The sequence below is a fragment of the Marmota monax genome, unplaced genomic scaffold (genome assembly GCF_021218885.2).
Source record: "Marmota monax isolate L192 unplaced genomic scaffold, Marmota_monax_Labrador192_F-V1.1 WCK01_AAM20220418_F8-fsc00002, whole genome shotgun sequence".
Taxonomy (NCBI): domain Eukaryota; kingdom Metazoa; phylum Chordata; class Mammalia; order Rodentia; family Sciuridae; genus Marmota; species Marmota monax.
In genome coordinates, this window is record NW_026693571.1 from 39,735,151 (window position 1) to 39,756,995 (window position 21,845).

The window sequence follows — 21,845 nt, forward strand, 5'->3', positions numbered from 1 at the left end:
ATAAATGAAATGGATTTTACCTTTTGTGAATTATACTTCTGTGGGAAGTCATTAGCTGCCTTCATTACAAAAGGCAAGAACATAAATTGTGGAACTTTCTTCTTTTCCCATCCTAATAAAGACACAACTTCTAAGGCTCTGTTCTTAAGGATTAGTCTTAAGGGGAAAACTACCTACCCTTCAAAGGGGAAGAGGTCACAAACTACTGCTTTGGGGGAGAATAAATAATACTGCTTTTTTTTTTTTTTAAGCAGTACTCTCCCTTTTTAAATTTTCTTGGTTGGAAAAAAAAAGAAGAAAAAAATATGCAGGGAATATTATAATTGAGAGTTATTTCTGTCCCCCCTTGGCAAGGTAACATTCTTTTTCAGCTTGATAATGGTTCCCTTGTGTAGTTTACCTGTGTGGTTTTCATCTTGTACTCATAATGTAATTGTGGCAAGCGGACTCTAATGAGAAAAAAAAAATGGCTTCAGAGTGAATAATGAATCTAGCATCTAGCTGGGTGCAGTGGTGCACGCCTGTAATCCCAGCAATTTGGGAGGCTGAGGCAGGAGGATTGCAAGTTCGTGGCCAGCCCTCGAAATTTAGTGAGGCCCTAGGCAACTTAGCAAAACTCTGCCTCAAATTTTTTTAAAAAGGAGGGCTGGGGCTATAGCTCAGTGGCAAAGTGCTTGCCTAGCATGTGTGAGGCACTGGGTTTGATCCTTGGCACCACATAAAAATTAACAAATAAAGGCATTCTGTCCATCTACAACTACAAAAAAAAAAATTCTTTTTTAATTCAATAAAAAAGGACTGGAAATATAGCTCAGTGGTAAAGTGCCCCTGGGTTCAATCCTCAGTACCAAAAATAAAATCTAGCATCCATCCTGAATACTTCATTCACAGCCCTGTTTCTCCCCCTAGGATCCAAGCCCTGCTCAGAAACCTGTGGACAGTAGTGCTCCTCACGCTGTCGTTCTTCATGATTTTGCAGCAGGTAAGGACATAAATAATAGATTGTTATTACAGGATCCAGGAGTGAGTCATCATCCCTGGGTTAACGAACCTCCCAAGACATCCTTCTTTATTTTCTGCCTGTAGAATCCTTGACTAGAGATATCATCTAACCCATCACCTGAGGAAGGGGGCCAACTGTACCCAGCCATTCCAGAAAGCCTCGTTGTAATCTTGGTGTGGTGGTGCGCAACTATAATCCCAGGGGCTTGGGAGGCTGAGGGAGGAGGAGGATCATGAGTTCAAAGCCAGCCTCAGCATTTTAGCAAGGCACTAAGCAAATTAGTAAGGCCCTGTCTCTAAAGAAAAAATAAAAAGGGCTGGGGATGTGGCTCAGTGGGTAAGCCCCCGTGGGTTCAGTGCCTGGTACCAAAAAAAGAAAAAAAAGAAAGCTTAGTTGCATACCTTGCCTTTGATACTCTCTGAGAGGGAGTTTCTCATGTAAATAAACAAAGCAAAGTGTCTGGCAGTTACAAACTTGTAGTGGATACTAATTAACAATTGTAATGTAGTTAATTATAATTTAATAAATTAAGTTCTTTAGTCCCAAGAGTTGTCTTACGTACTATTGAACTATGAGATCAAACTATTAAATTTTTGGCCAGATATGGTGTCATCCCAGCAACTCAGAAGGCCGAGGCAGGAAGATCACAAGTTTGAGGCCAGCCTCAACAACTTACCAAGAACTCGTCTCAAAATTTTAGAAAAGTGGAGGTGGGACTGAGGATGTAGCTCTGTGCTTCATCGGTGTTCAATCTCTAGTACCATACACATGCACACAAAAGTTAATTTTTTGTAATTTTTAAAATACCCTTCATATTCAAGGCTAAAAAGAAAATAAATACTTGATTTATTTATGACATCTTTTTAATCCATTTGGTAGACTGATTTTTATCTCAGTGAGGGAAAATTTACTTAGAGCTATAGGACTCCCTTAGTTAATATTTGAGGCTAAAGTGATTTTTAAGCATGATTGAGAATAATGATAATATTATACCATGTCTATAAAACCCTTCCATTGTTCAGTGTGCATTCAGCAAGAGGTTTTTATTGGCACAGTAGGAATCACTGGCCAGCACAATGGTTGTTTGTTTTTTTATCACCATTTCCCATCAATCATTGCATAGTAGATATGTCTAGTTTGATGTTAGGAGGAGCTTATATCATGAAAATTTTCAAAATATATATTTTCAATAAGTTTGGTTAGTGTGCTCTGTCAGAGTCAGTAGAATGTAGGGCCTCCATGGGCAGAACTAAATGCCTCTTTGTTCTCGACTTTAATGAAATATGCAATCAGGATAATTTATCATACGTAACTGTGATCTGCTGTTACAGAGCAAGATGACGATTTGAATCTCACATCTGGAGAAATTGTTTATCTTCTTGAAAAAATAGACACAGATTGGTACAGAGGGAAATGCAGAAGCCAGACTGGCGTATTTCCTGCCAACTATGTCAAAGTAATCGTAAGTGACATGTGCTCATTTTAATTGGTCCCATATTCAGTGGGTTCCAAGTGACTTGCAGATTGCTAAAAAGCGACCAGAAGCCTAGATTCTGGAGTTCTAGTTCTCCCTTCCATTGATTAATTTGTCATTTGGGAAGTTCAAAAGTCAAGAGTTATTTCAGTAATGAGTGATCATTTTTCTTAGATGATGAGGTCTTAGAACGTAATACCTGAATGCCATCTGAATCCAAAAGTGAATGCCACACAGGCCACTTGGTGAACCACCTATTCCTGGGTTGTTAAACACTTCATGATATGTTAATTCTTTGAGACTTTTAGTGAACATGAATTAAATGGTACCAGACTGTCCTGAAAGAAATGTTTGCAAGGTTATGGTACCACTTCTCATTTTCTTTGGAGTACATTTTATTTTTGGCTTCTTTCTTTTCTTTTCCTATTTATCTCCATCTTTCAAAAAAAAAATTGGGGTGATACTAATCTAGTTATTGGACCTAATGGTTCATTAATGGTTTTTCACATAATAATTTCAAATTTGATTAGGAAAAAATTATATTAAAGCATCAGTATTGCATACGCCCTCACAGCCTAACTTGGAGTGCCTACCTGTGTGTTGGAGCTTCATGTGCTAAGACCAGATGACTGTGCAACATGAGGATAAAACAAGATTGCCCATTGAGGGCTGGGGATATAGCTCAGTTGTTAGAGTGCTTGTCCCGCCTTCATAAGGCCATGGGTTTAATCCCCAGCACCACAAAAAAAAAAAAAAAAAAAAAAAAAGATTGCCCATTGAACATTTGTATCCATAGGAAGATTATGACTCAGCCCCATGTGACTTATTGATAAATACTATGAAATATCAATAACTCTAGCTTAAATAATTCAGCTTCAGCCAGGTGCAGCGGCGCATGCCTGTCATCTCAGCAGTTTGGGAGGCAGAGGCAGGAGGATCATGAGTTCAAAACCAGCCTCAGCAACAGTGAAGCTCTAAACAACTCAGTGAGACCCTGTCTCCAAATACAAAAAGGGGGGTACTGGGGATGTAGCTTAGTGGTCTAGTGTTCCTGAGTTCAATCCCTGGTATCCTTCACCACCCCCCCGCAAAAAAAATTAGTTTCGCTTCCACATCTTATAGGGGAGAAGAGAGCAATTTTCCATTACATCTGAAACAAGTATAACAGGAAATGTGTATTTTTCAAGTAGAAATGAGTGTGTCTCTTGGATTACAAAATGCCATTCTTAAAATTGTCCAGTGTATATATGGCCTGATTCTTTGGAGAAATTCAAACCACATTCTCTAAATTAATATTAAGAATAATGTTGGTTTTAGCACTCTTCCTCATTTTTCTTCTGCCCAATGGAGCAGTACTTTAAAAAGCACAATTACCACACTGAAATCAATCACAGCAAGCCTGCCACATTATTGGTATAAATGTTATTTCTAAGCCCACAAGTTTAAAAAATTGTTTTAAAACTTCGAACTTGGTAGAATTCATCAAGAAGGGTACTGATTTATTTAATATAAACCTCATAGCCTTAAGTAGTTTCAGACTGCGTATATATGGCCAACAATTTTATTACAGCCCAGCTCCTTTGAGCCTTGTAGATTATATATAAAGTGCCTGCCAGTTAGTACATGCTCACTTAGGTGAATACCTTTCTTCTTTCCCTATTCACATTGAAGGGGGAAAAAAAGATGTTCCACAGTTATGGATATGAAGAGGATCCACAAGTTTGGTCAAATTGTTTTGTTTGGGGGTTTGAAGAGTAATTCAGAATCCTGCTGTCGATGTGAACGGGTGTGGTAGTGCCCATGTGCGACAGCATTAATGCCTTAATGGCTGGTTCCTTTCTTAAATCCTTCTCAGCTGAAGTTTTCATCTTGGAGAACCAAGCTTAGAGAAAACTCAGTCAGAAGTAGAATCTGAATGTGCTTATCCCAGCAAATAAGAGAAGGGTTGATCGCCGACTCAAGGAGGGCTACTTCACAAGCTGTACATTTTTCCCAAAATCCATATGCTGGATTTTTTGCTGTTTAGCACCTGTGGTATAACAAGTTTAACACCTAGTTAAACTAGTTAATTTCAGTCATGCATTTCCTAACTTCTTGGCCTGAAATTTATCCTACTAAAGTCCAGCCTGGTGTGATGGCGCATGCCTATAACCCCAGCCTCTCTGGAGGCTGAGGCAGGAAGATGGCAAGTTCAAGGATAGCCTGGGCAACTCAGAGAGACCTGTCTCAAGATTAAATAAATAAATAAATAAGACTGGGGATGTAGCACAAAGGTAGAGCACTCTTGAGTTCAATCCTCAATATAAGTGAAAATAAACAGAATATATATAGATATATATCTTATTGAAGTTTGGAAAAAAAAATACAATTGTTACCATGATTTTGTCTTTACTAGGTTGATATTCCAGAAGGAGAAAATGGGAAAAGAGAATCTGTTTCATCTCATTGTGTTAAGTAAGTTCTATGTATGTTCCTTTGCATGAAATATAGAGGAAGTAAGAATTTATATCATGAAGAATTACCAAGCTTAAACACTTCCAGTGTGTAATATTCAGATTCTCTCTCTCTCTCTCTCTTTTTTTTTTTTTTGTTTTTAATTAGGAGGAAAGCTTTGTTTTTTAAAAAAGCCAAAGTGGGTTCAGGTTTTGCTGAAAATTCTGTGTGTTGATAGTAGCTGTCCATCCAGTGCTTGCAGAGAGCTGCTGGGGGAGCCAAGCCTGCTGCCTCTAAGGTCTGGCTTTGGCCTGGGCAGAGATGGTTTGTTGGCCTTCTAGTATAAGATTCAACTGTTTTGTCAGGAAAAACGTTTGAATCTTACAGAAATGTGGGTCATACGAAAACCACTAGATGGGGCTGAGGGTGTAGCCTCAGTGGTAGAGCACTTGCCTGGTAATGTACAAACCAGGCCCTGGGTTTTGTGGCTAGGACCACAAAACAACAACAACAAAAAAAAATCCCTGCTAGACATGTTGTATTATTTTGCTTTCAAAAAGAACTAGAAGAAAATAAAGGAAGAGTTAAGTTGAAGGGATCTTTCTGTATGTCTAAAGACCTTTGCTTGAATTTATAAACCCTTTTATGCATCATTGTAACTCCTTGGTGATTTAAAACCCTGCCAAAATGCAACTTTATATTCTAGTAAAATGAGCAAATTAATAGAATTCACTACCTGCAGGTGACTGTAAACCTGTCGATGAATAGGTCAGACATAAGGAGATGCTCCCAGGGGACTTGAGAAAATAAATGCAAAGGTTATCACAAATAAGAAAACTTCCGTTGCCACAGCAGTGAATTCAGTTTCAGGTTCCACTTTTCTCCTGTTTTTGAGCAGCACGGACCATATCAACAGTTTAATTTAAAGTAGGCTTGAACAGCCGTGGATCCACTGACCTGACTTCAACCAGAACTTGAGTGGATCCAGGATCCACCTGTTCTCTTCAAACACCTTGCTATAGAAACTTCCTTCCTGAAGTTTCAAATCAAAGGTTTGATATTAAATCAGACCTTCTAGAGACACAAGTTGGCTCTGCTTTTATGTTCTTTTTGGTCAAAATTGTACACCACTTAAGGATTGTTCCAAGTCTCATAAACAAAGCCTTTTTTTAAAGGAGATATAAAAATCATTTCATAAAGGAACAGAGTTGGTAGATTACATGTTTTGAAGTACCAAATTTCTGTTTTCTTCCAACCTTTCCAATTTGTGAGGCCATTCATCTATACATTCAACTCATCGACTGATGGGCCCATCTGAAGCTACTGCGTGCTGCCCTGATTCTTGCTCAGGCAGTTTGGTGTCTTTGCCCTGAGATTCTTGGGATAGGGCCCCTAAACCAAATGCACTTGTGATTGAAAGGCTGCGGGCGGGATCATGGATTGGTGTGGCCCACAAACACATGGAGTCTAGAATGATTTTGTAATGAAGTAAAAATGATCAAAAGACAGGCATGGCAGCATGAACCAACCATTCAGCTGCTTCTCTGTTCCTCTGCGTGTATTCTGTGACCTTGAGCTTTCTGAGTGAATCAGCTCACATCCAAACAGTAAGCGCTGTCCTTTAGATGTGTCACTTACTCTTTTTCATGGAAAATGTTAAAATTATCCAAAATATACCTTGTTCCATATTAAACACAGAATAAGTGTCTATTGAAAGACTGAGTGAAGGTTTTGAAGCATTTTAGAAGTTAGTACTGTTTTATGGAGTGAAGTGTTGCCCCAGTTCTAGAATTGAAAATAAACCTAGTTAAAATCTTTTATATGTTTATATTAACTGCAGTCCCAGGGGTTTGGGATGCTCCTGAGTTCCATTCCCAGCCTCAGCAACTAAGCAAGGCCCTAGCAACTTAGTGAGACCCTGTCTTAAAATAAAAAACAAAAAGAGTAGGGTATGTACTCAATGGCAAAGCACCTCTGGATTCCATACCCAGCACCCCTCCTCAAAAAAAAAATCAGTATTCTCCAGTTTAACCCACAGATGTGTTCTTTGTTCAGAAATACAAGATGTGTTGCTCGGTTTGAATATATTGGAGACCAGAAGGATGAGTTAAGTTTCTCAGAGGGAGAAATGATTATTCTTAAAGAGTACATGAATGAGGAATGGGCAAGAGGAGAGCTTCAAGACAGAACTGGGATCTTCCCCCTTAACTTCGTGGAACTTGTTGAGGATTATTCCACCTCTGGTGCAAATGTTTTAAGTGAGTATAGAAAATATGGGTTTTTAAAAAATTATGTCATATTCTAATTTAAATAAGCTAATAATATGATAATACTTAATAATACTTAAGTTGTATAATCCACATGGACATATTTTTAAGGTAGAAGGGGAAATATTTTAAGTGATGATTTATATGGATAGCTATTACTGTGATCATCTCTGAGCTGATTTTGTTGTTTTAGGTTAATTAACAATAGTGTCATTTACAAAGTGGCCAGGATTTCTTAAACACATGAGCTATACAGTTTAATTAATGTGTATCCTTCTTCACTTTAGAGTAATAAAACAATCCCAGAGAGGGGATTAGAGATCAAGGGACATAGCTAATAACTGAAGACACTGGTCTGGAATTCCAGACTTTCGCCTCCCACCCCCACCTAAACGTTTTTCTCTAATACCAGTGGTCTTCTCATCTGACATTTTGACCTTTTGTTTTTAATGTAGGAACAAAGATACCACCAAAGACCAAAAAAGAAGATTCTGGCTTACATTCTCAGGTAGGCTGTTGGAGTGGGTGACTGTTGGGACAGCCAGCTTTAAACCCTGAGAGGAATATTAAAATTACAATTACCAGGGGCTGGGGATGTGGCTCAAGCGGTAGCGCGCTCACCTGGCATGCATGCGGCCCGGGTTCGATCCTCAGCACCACATACAAACAAAGATGTTGTGTCCGCTGAAAAAACTAAAAAATAAATATTAAAAATTCTCTCTCTCTCTCTTTAAAAAAAAAATTACAATTACCAAGAGAAAACAGTATGAAATCATTTTTCAATTCATATAGCAAATGTTTGTAATAAATTAAATAGTAAGACGATTAATTCAATGTAATATTATACATAGAGCTTATTCAAAGACATATAGATCCTGACAGAAAATGAGGAAAGAAGCCATCCACTGGTGGTATTCCCTGTCGTCCCAGGAACCCAGTGGTGGAGGCAGGAGGATTGTTTGAGCCCCAAGTTGAAGGCCGTAGTGTGTTATGCCCATTGGGTGTCCATACTAAGCTGAGCACTGATACGGTGGCCTCATAGGACCTACCAGCTTGCACGTGCTTCAAGCACTGGAGTTGCACTGTACATAGCCAGACACTCCAGCCTGGGCAATGAAGCACACGTTGTCTCTTGAAGAAAACAGAAATGGCAGACACACCTGTAATCATCCCAGTGGCTCAGGAGCTGAGGTAGGAGGATCCCAGATCCTAAGGCAGCCTCAGTAATTTAGTAAGGCCCTGTCTCAAAATTAAAAATTAAAAAAAAAGGTTGGTGATGTGGCTCAGTAGGTAAGTGGCCCTGGATTCAATCTCTAGTACCAAAAAACAAAAAAAAAGGAAGAAGAGGAAAAAGACACAATTGGAGAATTCATAAAAAAGTTGTAAGTGGCTGATACCTTACTAGTAATCAAGAAAATATAATAAAGCAGCAATAAAATAGTATTTTATTTAAAATTATATATATATTTTTTAATTTTGGAGAGGGTACCAGGAATTTTGAACTCTGGGACACTCAACCACTGAGCCATATCCCCAGCTCTATTTTGTATTTTATTTAGAGACAGGGTCTCACTGAGTTGTTAAACACCTCGTCCTTGCTGAGGCTGGATTTGAACTCAAGGTCATCCCATCTCAGCCTCCCAAGCTGCTAGGATTACAGGCAAGTGCCATTGCGCCTAGCTTAAAATTATATATTTTTTAAGATGATTACTTGTGTTATGTGAATTTCATGCCAGTGTGCTTTTGTTTTTGTGTTTAGTTGTAAATGAACACAACACCTTTATTTTATTTATTTATTTTTATGTGGCACTGAGGATCGAACCCAGTGCCTCACTGAGCCACAATCCCAACCCTTAAAATTATATTTAAGAAAAAAGCTGGGCTGGGGATGTGGCTCAAGCGGTAGCGCGCTCACCTGGCATGCATGCGGCCCGGGTTCTATCCTCAGCACCACATACAAACAAAGATGTTGTGTCCACCAGTAACTAAAAAATAAATATTAAAATTCTCCAAAAAAAACAAAGTACATGTATGAAGACATGAATTGGTGTCAACATACTTAAAAAATTATCAGAAACTTTTATTTCTGAAACTTAATAGGAACATAAAATATTGGGTAATTTAAGAAGACTTCAGGCTTTGAAATCTTAAAGACCCTTAGTTTTTATTATCCCCCCCACCCCTGCCACTTTTTTTCTCTTTTTTTGTACCAAGGATCAACCCTAGGGGTGCTTTATCTCTGAGCTACACCCCAAGCACTTTTTTATTTTGAGACAGGTTCTTGCTAAATTGCTGACGCTGGCCTTGAACTTGAAATCTTCCCGCCTCAACCCCCTGAGTAGCTGGAATGCCAGGGCCCAACCTCACCATTTTTCGAGCTTTGTAGAACTCGATTTGAAACATAAACTCACATTTCTTACCAGCCTTTTGCTTCATAACAGGACAACAGCCTTTCTGGAGAATGGTGCAGAGCTCTCCACAGTTTTACAGCAGAAACCAGTGAGGACTTATCCTTCAAGAGGGGGGACCGGATCCTGATCCTCAAGCGTCTGGACTCCGACTGGTATCGGGGCAGACTGCACGACAGAGAGGGGATCTTCCCAGCAGTTTTTGTGCAGCCCTGTCCAGGTATGACAGCTACAAGACATGGCCCTTACTCTTCAAGGGGAACCAGAGGCCTCATATATATTCCTTTTCCCCAGCCATGTTAGTTTAAGTTATTTGAAAGAGTTCATCCATAAAGTTATGCAAACTTCATTCATAGTCTACTTTGTTAGAGTTATAAAAAATATAAAACTGCCTTCACTGAATAATGGCTGATTATGTCTGTTAAATATATTTTACATAATTGTTTTCTACTAAGAGAACATCCTTCATCTTTTTGCAAGTTAATTCAAAATAAATTGAAGATGTTCTATTCTGAGAAGGACAGGGGGGTTCTTGAAATACTCGATTAGTGTTTTAGTCCATTGTGTTTCCATACATTGGAATTTTTCATGTTTTTACAGCTGAGGCAAAAAGTATGTCTGCCATATCACTGAAGGGGAGAAAGGCCAAAGCCTTGTATGATTTCCAGGGGGAGAATGAAGACGAGCTCTCCTTCAAGGTCAGAATGTGTATCTTTGTATACCTGGAGTAAGCACTGTTCCTTTTGAAGTGTCTTCCATTGGGTGGGATAGTAATCGTTACCTAAGACTGAAGGAATCTCACACTTTCATTCTAAGGGAAGGAGTAGAGAAAGTGCATTAGGCAAATAGAACTAATAATTTACATTATCAACCAGACATGAAGGTTCTTCAAGAAAACTTGACTTAATAATCTCACAGCCCTCAAAGTAATTCCTTATTCTTGTTGTTATAACCTCGGTTCTTGGTAATCTGGTAGTTTCCATTAGCTGCTCTAATAAAGGGCAATCCTCTGCATGGCCCTCTCAGCCTGCTACCAACACGCCTTTGAAATCAGTGAAGAGGGGCTGGGGTTGTGGCTCAGAGGTACAGTGCTTGCCTAGTATGCGTGAGACACTGGGCTCATCCTCAGCACCACATAAAGATATTGTGTGTCCACTTATAACTAAAAAATAAATATTAAAAAAAAAAAAGAAATCAGTGAAGAAACAGGTGACAGCTGCTACAGTTTGCCATTGTGGCATTGTAGCTCAGAAGACACTGTGTCTTGTCCACAGAGACATTCAACAGAGCTTTGCGGTTTTAGTTCCAAAATGCTAACCTACTTTCAAAGATGTTTGTTTGTTTGTTTGTTTGTTTTGGTACTAGGGATAGAACTCAGGGGCACTTGACCACTGAGCTGCATCCCCAGCCCTATTTTTTTTATTTTATTTAGAGACAGGGTCTCACTGAGTTGCTTAGTGCCTCGCTGTTGCTGAGGCTGGCTTTGAACTCGAGAGTCTCCTGCCTCAGCCTCCCAAGTTGCTGGGATTACAGGTGTGCGCCAACATGCCCAGCTAGTTTTCTTTTTCTTTCTTTTTTTTAAAGCCTAAAATATCCCTAATCTTACTTTACCAAAGAAGTACCTATTAGACACCTATCAGTGTCTCTCAGTACATTTTCACAAGTTCACCCAGAGCTTAAAACCTCTCCTGCTTTTTGTTTAAGGGAAGTTGAGTTCAATTTTATTTTTCCTATTGTAATATTCTTCAATAAAATTTTCTTTCCTGTTTAAAAAAAAAAAAAAAAGAAGTACCTCTTGGGCTGAGATTGTGGCTCAGAGGTAGACCGCTTGCCTAGCACTGGGTTCCATCTTCAGCACCACATGAAAGTAAAATAAAGATATTGTGTCCACTTATAACTAAAATATAAAAGAAAAAAAGAAGTTACCTCTTAATTTTTCTTAAAGTGAAAATGGATTATTTCCATGATTCTATTTCCCTTGGGCCATGGTCAGGGAAAAACACCCAGGACAGTGCCCTGGGGACTGTGTGCTAGAGGAGGGGGAGGGAGATTTCAGTAGTCATTACTGTCAGCATAGCCTGTGGGAGACAAAGGTCAAGTCTCCATGTGGAGGGTATTCAGCCTGAAGGACTGATGAGAGGAGATGAGACTTGAGACCTTGGGTGCCCAAATAAGGTTTTTACTTGTCTGTAACAGAATGAGGAAAATAAGGCACTATTAGGTATTAGACGTTGGGGGAGTAAGGGAGGTGGACAGAGGTGTGTTAGAATAAGGTTGCTACCTTTCCTACTTCAGGATAGACTTATCCTTTGAGAATGCTCTTCTGACGTTTTCATATTGAAATGCCATTTCTATTATAAACCGTTTTAGTAAGTGATAGATAATTTCCTATATCCTAACTATGCAAAATTCAGTTGTTAACTCTATATTAGTATTTTTTTTTAAATATCTTGATCCTTAAAATCCAAAAGTTTAGAAACATTGCCCAAGTCCTCTTCAGTCTTGTGAATCAGTGGCTCAGAATTTATTCCTTATTTTTTCATAAAATATTACTGCAAGTGAAGAATCTGAATTCCAATTTTTTGAGTATTACTTCCTTTAAGTTATGTCGATTGAAATAACAGAATTTATAGTACTTTCAATGAACAGGTTGTCTTCATTTCACAAATAAATGACTCAAAGTCAGAACAGTGCTAGATTTTTTTAGAGGGATTCTTTACTGCTTTCAGTGGTGTTAGTCATTAATATTTTATTAAATATCCAGAGAATGTTAGTAGATAGAACTTCTTTTAAGGGGTTGGGGTTGTGGCTCAGCGGTAGAGCACTTGCCTGGCGTATATGAGACCCTGGGTTCAATCCTCAGCACCACATACAAATAAACAAATATTTTTTTTTTAAATATTTGTCTATTTAAAAAAAAAGAATTTCTTTTAAAAAAATAATCCTCTCAGTAAATTGACATGGTGTGTAGGTATGAAACAGAGCTAAGAAAAATAGCTTCAGTCAAACATTATACTATAATTTAGGAACCAGAAGGAACTTATTTGTAACAGAACTGAATAGCCAGAATTTACTTTTTTGGGGGGTGAGGGAGTTACCAGAAATTGAACCAGTGGCACTTAACCACTGAGCCACATCCCCAGCCTTTTTTTTGTATTTTACTTAGAGACAGGTCTCACTAAATTGCTGAGGGCCTCACTAAGTTGCTGAGGCTTTGAACTCTTGATCCTCCTCTGGGATTTCAGGTGTGTGCCACCACACCTGGCGAATAGCCAGAATTTTACAGAGTTTAGCAGAATAGATTAATGATGTCTGACAATCAAAATGTTTCCTTTCCATTTTCCATAATTAAAGGCTTTAAATCTTCGGAGGCTGAGACAGTAGGATTACAAGTTCAAGGCCAGCCTCAGTAATTTGGTGAGGCCTTCAGCAACTTAGGGAGATCCTCTTGTAAAAAATAAAAAAGAGGGCTGAGATTGTAGCTCAGTGGCAGAGCCCTTGCCTTGCAAGTATGAGGCACTGGGTTTGATCCCCAGCACCACATCAAAATAAATGAATTAATTAAATAAAGGCATTGTGTCCATCCACAAATAAAAACATATTTTTAAAAAAAAATAAAAAGAAGGATTTGGGGTTGTGGCTCAGAGGTAGAGCCCTTGCCTAGCATGCAGGAGGCACTAGGTTCGATCCTCAGCACCACATAAAAATAAAATAAAGATATTTTGTCTATCCACAACTAAAAACAAAATAAATGTTTAAAAAATAATAAATAAAATAAAAAGGAATGGGGACTTAGTTCATGGTAAAGAGTCCCTGGGTTAAATCTCCAGTAATAGTGTAGGGGAGCTTTAAATCAAACCATTGTTTTTAGAGGGCAATGACTAGGGCTGCAAATAAACCCATGTAACCTGATAAAGTTATTTTAAAGAGTATCCAGGGTCACCTTGGACCATTGTAAAATCTTAAACCCAGATTATCCCAAAATGGTTAGTTACCATAAAGAGCAAAATAGTTAATGTCTTCATCTTCTAGAAGAATTCTCTTTTGCACATGAATGAGACTCTGCCCCTTTGACTAACCTGGTGAAGATCAGTGAGTGTTCTGAATCAGGTTGAAGCTCTTAAGATAAGGGGGGAAATGTAGATTTGATATTCAGCCATGGAGGAATGCAAAAAACCAAATGGTGGAGGATGAATATCATTATGTACAGGACAAATGCTCAGGATGTTTAAAAAGCAATTACAGTAAGAACCTAAGCAAAAAGATCCAGTGTAAAATGTGGTTACCACCTAGAATCTCAGCCTTAGAATCACTCTGGAATTGAATTCTGGTTCTGCTACTATTCACACATGTGATACAGGCAAGTTACGTAGTCTCTCCGAGCACTACTAGTTTTTTGTTTGGTTGGTTTTTGTTTGGTTTTGTTTTTTTGGTACCAGAGATTGAACCCAGGGATGCTTAACTACTGATCCACATCCCCAGCCCTTTTTTATCCTTTTTTGTAGTTTATTTAGAGACAGAGTCTTGCTGAGTTGTTTTAGGACCTTGCTAAACTGCAGATGCTTAACTTCTTTTAAAAAAATATTTTTTTAGTTGTAGTTTGACACAATACCTTTATTTTTTTAATATTTATTTCTTGGTTGTAGTTGGACACATACCTTTATTTTATTTATTTATTTTTATGTGGTGCTGAGGATTGAACCCAAGGCCTTGCACATGCTAGGCGAGCGCTCTACCGCTGAGCCACAGCCCCAGGCACCCCTCATGCTTGCTTTGAACTTGCAATCCTCCTACCTCAGTCTCTACAGCCATTGGGCTTTCAGGCATGCACCACCACGCCCAGCGACTAGTTTCGTTTTCTTTAAAATAAATATATAAAAATGTAGCTCTAAAATGAGGACAATAATAATGATGGCCATCTCTGGGACTATGGTATTGTTTAAATTGAATTAGTTCCTGTGTAAAGTGCATAGACTAGGACCAGGCAGCCAGTAAGCACATGGCTCACTCTCATTCCAAGGCTTTGTATAGTGTTGTTCTTCCATGGGACCCTCTCTGATTACCCCAATGAGGCAGCAACTCCATATTGTCTGCTTTGCTCTGCTTATGTCTTCCCACTTGAGAATGATGCCTATTTACTATTTCCATAGTGCCCAGAACAATGAGTGGCACATACTAGGTGCTCAGTAAATGTTAGATGAAAATACATGTGTATGTGTATGTATGGCTGATATTGTCATTTATTCAAGAAGGATTCTCAATTGGTGGTGGTAACTTTAGGAATCATAAAATTATAAGCAGAGCTATGCGTCATGGCGCACACCTATATTCCCAGCTGCTTAGGAGGCTGAGGCAGGAGGGTCATGAGTTCAAAGCCAGCCTTAGCAAAAGTGAGGTGCTAAGCAACTCAGTGAGATCCTGTCTCTAAATAAATATAAAATAAGGGTCTGGCTCAGTGGTTGAGTTCCCCTAAGTTCTATCCCTGGTACTGCCCCCAACCACCACCAATTTATTAGCATGAAAATCAAAGTGCAGCAAAATTGATAATGGCGAGGGACTAGGGTTTGAGGAAGACAAATAGGGAAGCAAATGGTATCATCAGTAGGTGTAGATCATTTCTGTGGCATGTCATTGAATTCTCCGTGCAAATCAAGATATTTGATTCTAAAAAGAGGGGAGACTATTCATGCCATTCCAGGTAGGCTACTTACCATGCTTAGATCCAATAGAAACCAATACTTATTTCCAATTCCTGTCTTATTACAGGCTGGGGATATAATAACAGAGCTGGAATCTGTAGATGACGACTGGATGAGTGGAGAACTAATGGGAAAATCTGGAATATTTCCCAAAAACTACGTTCACATTCTACAAGTCAGCTAAAGGTGAAGCTCCACTGTTCCCTGGCACGAAAACTTGCTTGAACTATCATTTTGACTATCAGATGTTTTTGCACTATTTTTTTAAGCAGAAAGAGAAATACCTGAGGTGTACACGATACACTAGAATTTTCTGAAAGCAGAAAACTTCTAGGTTTTGTAGCTAGCTTTCCTTCACAGTGGGAGTGTGCACATGGGCTAGGAAGACACCTGGAGGGATTAGCAAGGCAGATACACATGTCCCCCCTCCCCCAGGGAGAGTGTCTGGTGACTCAGCCGCATGGAGTGGCTGCAAACCCAAGTTGCACTTGGCGGTGTGTTTTAATCAGCACAAATGAATTAACCATGCTTCTTCATTTTTACTTTAGTTTAAAAAGAGGACGTTTGACATTCTATATGCTGTAACTATCAGGACATGGTTGGTAATCTCAATTTCATTTTTGATATTCAAATTATTTCTAACAGCCTGAGCACATTAGCCTTAGTACCAGGGCAGAGAGAGAGAGTTTATTAACTAGTTGGAGCATTTCTAAGCACATGGCAAAGTCAGCTCACACTCAGCAAATGCTCCTATGTAACAGTTTCCTCTTGGTCCAAGGAGCTGAAGGGGGTCAAAATTGGATGTATCTTAGTCAAAAAAGCCCAAACCATCCCCAAGATGCCTTGCTAATGCAGCTGACTCTTCCACACACATGCCATGGTTTTTCTTTGCTCAGTCTATGCTTTATGTTAACAGGGTTATTATAAAGCACATTCTCTGAATCTGCAGTCATTCCTTTGACAATTACTGGTACCCAAAGGAAAATTCATTTTCTTTGCATTACCCCAGTAATATATAAAAGCTGTGTCTTGTTATGGTAGGACATTATGAATCACATAGAGCATCTTTGAATGCAGAGCAACGGTTAAGATGAAAAACAGTGTCAACCCCCACCACTCATTTATTCGCAATATAATCAGAATGAAAAATAATTTAAGAGAACTGAAGGCTGGTACTTTCCACCAGCCACGCCCCCCTCCAGCTCTTCTCAGCACAATTATTAGAGTAAATAAAAAAAAAACCACTTTCCTTTCATCCATTGTTATACATTGCAAAGCTTAAGATAAAAGTGGTTCTTCACATGACTGAATCAGTTACAGCTGATGGGCTAAAGCCAAATAGGTTGAAGACAATCTTCCAAACACATCAGTAGAATAGAATTTCTTGAAAATGTAGAACACTTTCCCAACAATGTTCATGACTTTCTTCTGTTTTTGAGAAGAATTTTATATGCTGGACCACTTTTGAGCCTCTGTCGTTTTCTCCCATTGCCCAAAAGCTGGGCAGCCAGTGATTGCACTTGACCTGAATGCCACGTGGAGTCTGGAAGGAAGTAATATTTACTTGGTCTTTGAGTGAAGTTCACCTCCAAGGTTTATTGGTTACATTTGATTTTGGAGTATGGGAGCTGTGTTTTCTATGTTTGGAGTGAGGAAGAGAGTATAAAGAGAATTCTTGTCCAATTTCACTTAAAGGTCATTTAATGAGAAAGGGATGACTTTTAAACCATTATCCAAACTAAAATTTTCATTGGCAGCAAGCTGTACAACAGCAGGAAGGGGTCAGGGCTAGGGAAAGGGACATGAGGTTTCTATCTTTGCCTGTGTAATTTTAACATATTGAAGATTCTGAAAACTTATCTCTTTTGGAGAAAAATATCCCCCTTAATGTTGGCCTTCTGTAAGCAGAATGATAAGTGCAATAGTTGTAAATCTACTTGACACTATAATAAACCGAACTGAACTTTTCCAAGTCCCTTTCTTAGACTAGACTGAATTTTTGAGATTGGAAATGGCATCTTCTTATCTTCATATCTCAAATCCCTTGGACCATATAGGTTGGTTGCTTGGTTGGTTGGATAGATGGATGGGTGGGTGGGTGAATTTCACCTATAGCAATACTATCTTAGATCTACACACTATCTTTTCTCTCTAATTCATTGGCAAAAATCTATATTGAAACAAAATCCAGTTATGTATGATTTGCCTCTATTATGTTCTGGTTTTTGCTTGCCATTTATTTCCCACTGAGCAGATAGAAAGCAAAAATATTACCAGTGGGTTTTCATAGATAATTTATTATTCTGAATATTGATTGAATTCAAGGTGAGACTCAACCATGTTTAAGTAGAAACATATTTATGCCCAGTTAGTTTTATAGGAAAGAAATAGGAATACATTTTGTTTCCTTTAAAGAATGTTAAGTGGAAACTTGATATTGTTCATCTAAGCCTGCTCAAATCCTGAATCTCTGAATCCTTTCTCATTGTTAGGTTAAAACTGAAGAAGCCACATTATGTATTAGCCTTTGAACACTAAAAGACAGCATATTTCTTTAAAAGGCACCCTTGTTTTCATGGCTGGAAATCCCAGGCCTGGAAATTAATCTCTAACATTCAGAATGAAAGAAGTCAGTTTATTTATAAAACTTGATTATTACAACTAGTATTTGAAAAGATTTTTTCTATAGGGTTATAAATCAATGCTCTTAACAATCACCATTTAAATTTTATTCATTTTCTTAAGGTTAGATAAATATACCCAGAGAAAATACTGATGGGTATATGGGCTAATAATAAGGAAATATGTTCACTTTGATATGATCATTAATGGTTTATTCCTTTTAATTAATGTCAAATACACACAGGCCACACGACTCATGATACAATGCCATTTTGAATGCCACTGAGTGAATTCTTAAGCAGTGAAGTTTTATAGAACTAATGAGAAATCATTTTCTAGCCTGTCTTTTTACTTCACTGTAAATAAGAAAGGAAAAAAATCCAGAGCCTCACTCAGAACAATACCACCATCTAGGGGCCACTCCCTTAATTGCAAATTCTTCCTGTTAAACTACCAAGGGGTCTTTGGAGAGCTGAGCTTAGCCTGCAGAGGCTGAATGATTTTGCCTAAGGTTACTGTTATAAATGCTTCAAAGAAATGCTTTGCATCTCATAGATGCTTAATAAATGTTGCCTAGATACATGAATGGATGACAGAATATAAAATTGATAGGAGGTTAAAGAAAGGAAAAGAGGCCATGTGCAGTGGCACACGCCTATAATTCCCGTGATTCAGGAGGCTGAGGCAGGAGGATCACAAGTTTGAGGTCAGCCTCAGCAACTTAGCAAGGCCCTAAGCAACTCAGCAAGACTATTTCAAAAATAAAAAGGGCTGGGAATGTGGCTCAGAGGTTAAGCCCTCCTGGTTTCAATCTGCCCCCCCCCCACAGCCAGCAAAAAAAAGTGACAAAAATGTTACCTAGTTGCTATGTATAGACAGCATCCTAAGGGCAGGTGAATGTGAGGGAGCAAAGGCCTGCATCTGTGCCGGTCACAGGACTTCGCTGGGCTGTGGTGAGACTCAGCACTGCAGTGAAGGGGTCAGGGGTGGATTGGAATGAACACATAGAGTACTACAACCCTGTGCAATGCGAAGCCCCCTACCCAGTGGGATAGTGGGCCCTGTGCAGGTTGCTGCTGGAAGGAGGTGGAGTGCCTCTCTATCATAGTCCAGTTGATGGACACAGAAACAGACTAGTTTTTGAGGAAAATTAGGGTGGTGATGAGACCAGACAGGAAGCCGAGTACCTCAGGGAAGATGAAAATCAGCATTGTATTCTCAAATGTAGCTGCAGAGCAGAACCCTGCACCCAGTGGTCCCCAAAAACCTGCCATCCAATAAAGAAGGCGAGAGTTTTCCTCTTTGGATTTGGCAGTGAAGTTCACTACCATCAGGCCATCGATGTACTGACACTATGACCACTGGAAGGTTGGACATCATCATCACCACTGGTCACACAACTCCTAGAGGAGAAGCCCTGGCCACTGTGCTGAGTGACACGTGCAGTCCAGATCCTGAACACCACGGAAGCCAAGAAGCCCATGACAGCGGGGAGTAAAGTCTATTTAGGTTTGGTTCCGGACTGAGTAGGTGAGAAGGGACTAGTGTGGTGTGCAGACGGCGTACCCCAAAGTGAGACAGACAGACCCCGAAATGCAGCAAGTTCACACCTACCTAGCTAGATCCTTTTTTTTTTTTTTTTACATAAAATGATCCTTTTTTTTTTAACACAATAAGTAATTCTGTAAGTTTTGAGAATTATATACCGACGGTCACCACCAACCAACACGTAGAACTTTGCCATTGCCTTAGAAAGTCCCTCACACCCTTTTCCAGTCCATCCCCATCTCCCTCCCTGCCCCCTGCAGAGGCCATCACTGTCTGATTTCCATCACCACAGATTGGTTTTGCCTGTTCTCCAATTTCATAAAAATGTGATCTTACAGAGTCTATTCCTCTGGCTTCTTTTGAAATTTATGTTGCATCAATTCATTTCTTTTCATTTCAATGTATGAATACCACATTTTGTTTGTCATTTTCCTATTGTTTTTAGCTGTTATGAATAAAGTTGGTGTGAACATTGTGTGTGTGTGTGTGTGTGTGTGTACCAGGAATTGAACCCAGGGGCACATAACCACTGAGCCACATCCCCAGCCCGTTTTTTTTTTTGTTTGTTTGTTTGGTTGGTTGGTTGGTTGGTTTGGGTGCTGGGGATTGAACCCAGGGCCTTGTGCATTTGAGGCAAGCACTCTACCAACTGAGCAATATCCCCAGCCCCCTGTTTTGTATTTTATTAGATACAGAGTCTCCCTGAGTTGCTTAGGCCCTTGCTAACTTGCTGAAACTGGCTTTGAACTCACAATCCTCCTACCTCAGCCTCCTAAGCTGCTGGGATTACAGATGTGTGCCACCACCCAGCTGATATAAACTTTTTTTTTTTTTTTTTTTTTTGTGGGCACAGCTTTTCATTTCTGTTGGATAAATACCTAGGAAAAAAATATTAGGTCATGGCCAGGCCCGGTGGCGGGTACCTGTAGTCCCAGGTACTCTGGAAACTAAAGCATGGGATCACTTGAGCTCATAGTTTGGGGCCACCGAGGGCAATATAGTGAGAATCCCATCTTCCCCCCACCATGAGCACTGGGGATTGAAGCCAGGGTGACACGTATGCCTGCCAGGCAAGCACCCTACCACTGAGCCACATCCCCAGCCTGTGAAATTCCATCTTTTAAGTATAATGATTATGGGGCAGGGATGTAGCTCTGGTAGAACACTTGCCTGGCACGCATGAGGCCCTGAGTTCCATCCCTAGAACTGCAAAATATAATAACAACAATAATTAGGTCACAGAACAGATATATTTTAATTTTATAAGAAACTGCCTATTTTTTCCAAGGTGGTTGTGTCATTTTACATTCCATTAGCAATGTTTGGAGAATTGTAGTTGCTCCAAATCCTTAACAGTTGGTTTTCTGTTTTGATTTTTTGTTGTTGTTTTTGGTACTGGGGATTAAACCCAGGTTTACTAAACTGCTGAGCTATATCTCTAGACCTTTTTTAAACTTTAAAAAAAATTTTTTTTTTAATGGGGCTGGGGTTGTGGCTCAGCAGTAGAGCACTCAGCACATGCGAGGCCCTGAGTTTGATCCTCAGCACCACATAAAAATAAATAAATAAAATGAAGGTTTTATTGATATATATATGATATAGTCATCGATGGACACAATACCTTCATTTTATTTATTTATTTTTATGTGGTGCTAAGAATTGAATCCAGTGCCTCACATGTGCAAGGTAAGTGTTCTACAACTGAGCTATAGCCCTAGCCCTTTTTGAAATTTTTTTTTTGAGACAGGGCCTCACTAAATTGCCTGGGCAGGCCTTGAACTTGTGATCCTCCTGCCTCAGCCTCCCAAGTCCCTGGGATTATAGGCATGTGCCCACAGGACCAGCTTAGCAGTTGGTTTTATTAGTCTATTGATATTATCAGTTTCTGCTATGGTAGTAAGTTACATTTTCTTTTGACAGAATACAATTAGAGGCTGGACCTGGTGACACATGCCTATAATCCCAACCACTTGAGAGGCTGTGGCAGGGGAATCAAAAGTTCAAGGCCAACCTTAATAACTTAGCAAGACCCTGTCTCAACACAAAATCAAAAAAGAGTGCCCCTGGATTCAGGGCTCTTGTACCACAAAAATTAAAACTTACAGCATCACAGACGTTTAGGAGCTGACAGCTGCTGTACCTTAACTCTAGGATAGCTTTCGCAAATTCAAGTCCTTGCTCTTCACAGATGTCACACTCGAATAGCCTATCATGGACTGTGTCAGTTAACTGCCTGCTACTAAGAACACCTGAGGGCTGCGTGGGGCTGTGGCGCAGCAGTAGAGCGCTTGCCTGGCACGCGTGAGGCCCTGGGTTCGATTCTCAGCACCACATTAAAAAAATATATAAGGTATTGTGTCCAACTACAACTAAAAAATAAATATTAAAAAA

The 21,845-nt window shown here is 39.4% G+C and overlaps 1 protein-coding gene across 7 annotated transcripts in view; it reads left to right on the plus strand.

The window, feature by feature from the left end:
* The window catches only part of Sh3d19 (SH3 domain containing 19), a 181,970-nt gene extending 162,041 nt beyond the window's left edge, over positions 1 to 19,929 (plus strand). For 6 of the 7 annotated variants that reach the window (XM_058583919.1, XM_058583921.1, XM_058583922.1 and 3 more), the window contains 8 exons: positions 910 to 982; positions 2,335 to 2,465; positions 4,873 to 4,931; positions 6,966 to 7,168; positions 7,633 to 7,685; positions 9,619 to 9,805; positions 10,186 to 10,283; positions 15,352 to 17,251. In XM_058583919.1, coding sequence (XP_058439902.1) covers positions 910 to 982; positions 2,335 to 2,465; positions 4,873 to 4,931; positions 6,966 to 7,168; positions 7,633 to 7,685; positions 9,619 to 9,805; positions 10,186 to 10,283; positions 15,352 to 15,468 — 921 coding nt within the window. In that variant the 3' untranslated portion in view covers positions 15,469 to 17,251. Of the gene's footprint in view, positions 1 to 909; positions 983 to 2,334; positions 2,466 to 4,872; positions 4,932 to 6,965; positions 7,169 to 7,632; positions 7,686 to 9,618; positions 9,806 to 10,185; positions 10,284 to 15,351; positions 17,252 to 19,134 lie in introns of those variants that run through there. The other variant, XM_058583918.1, reaches the window with a different exon arrangement.
* Positions 19,930 to 21,845: the final 1,916 nt, after the last annotated feature.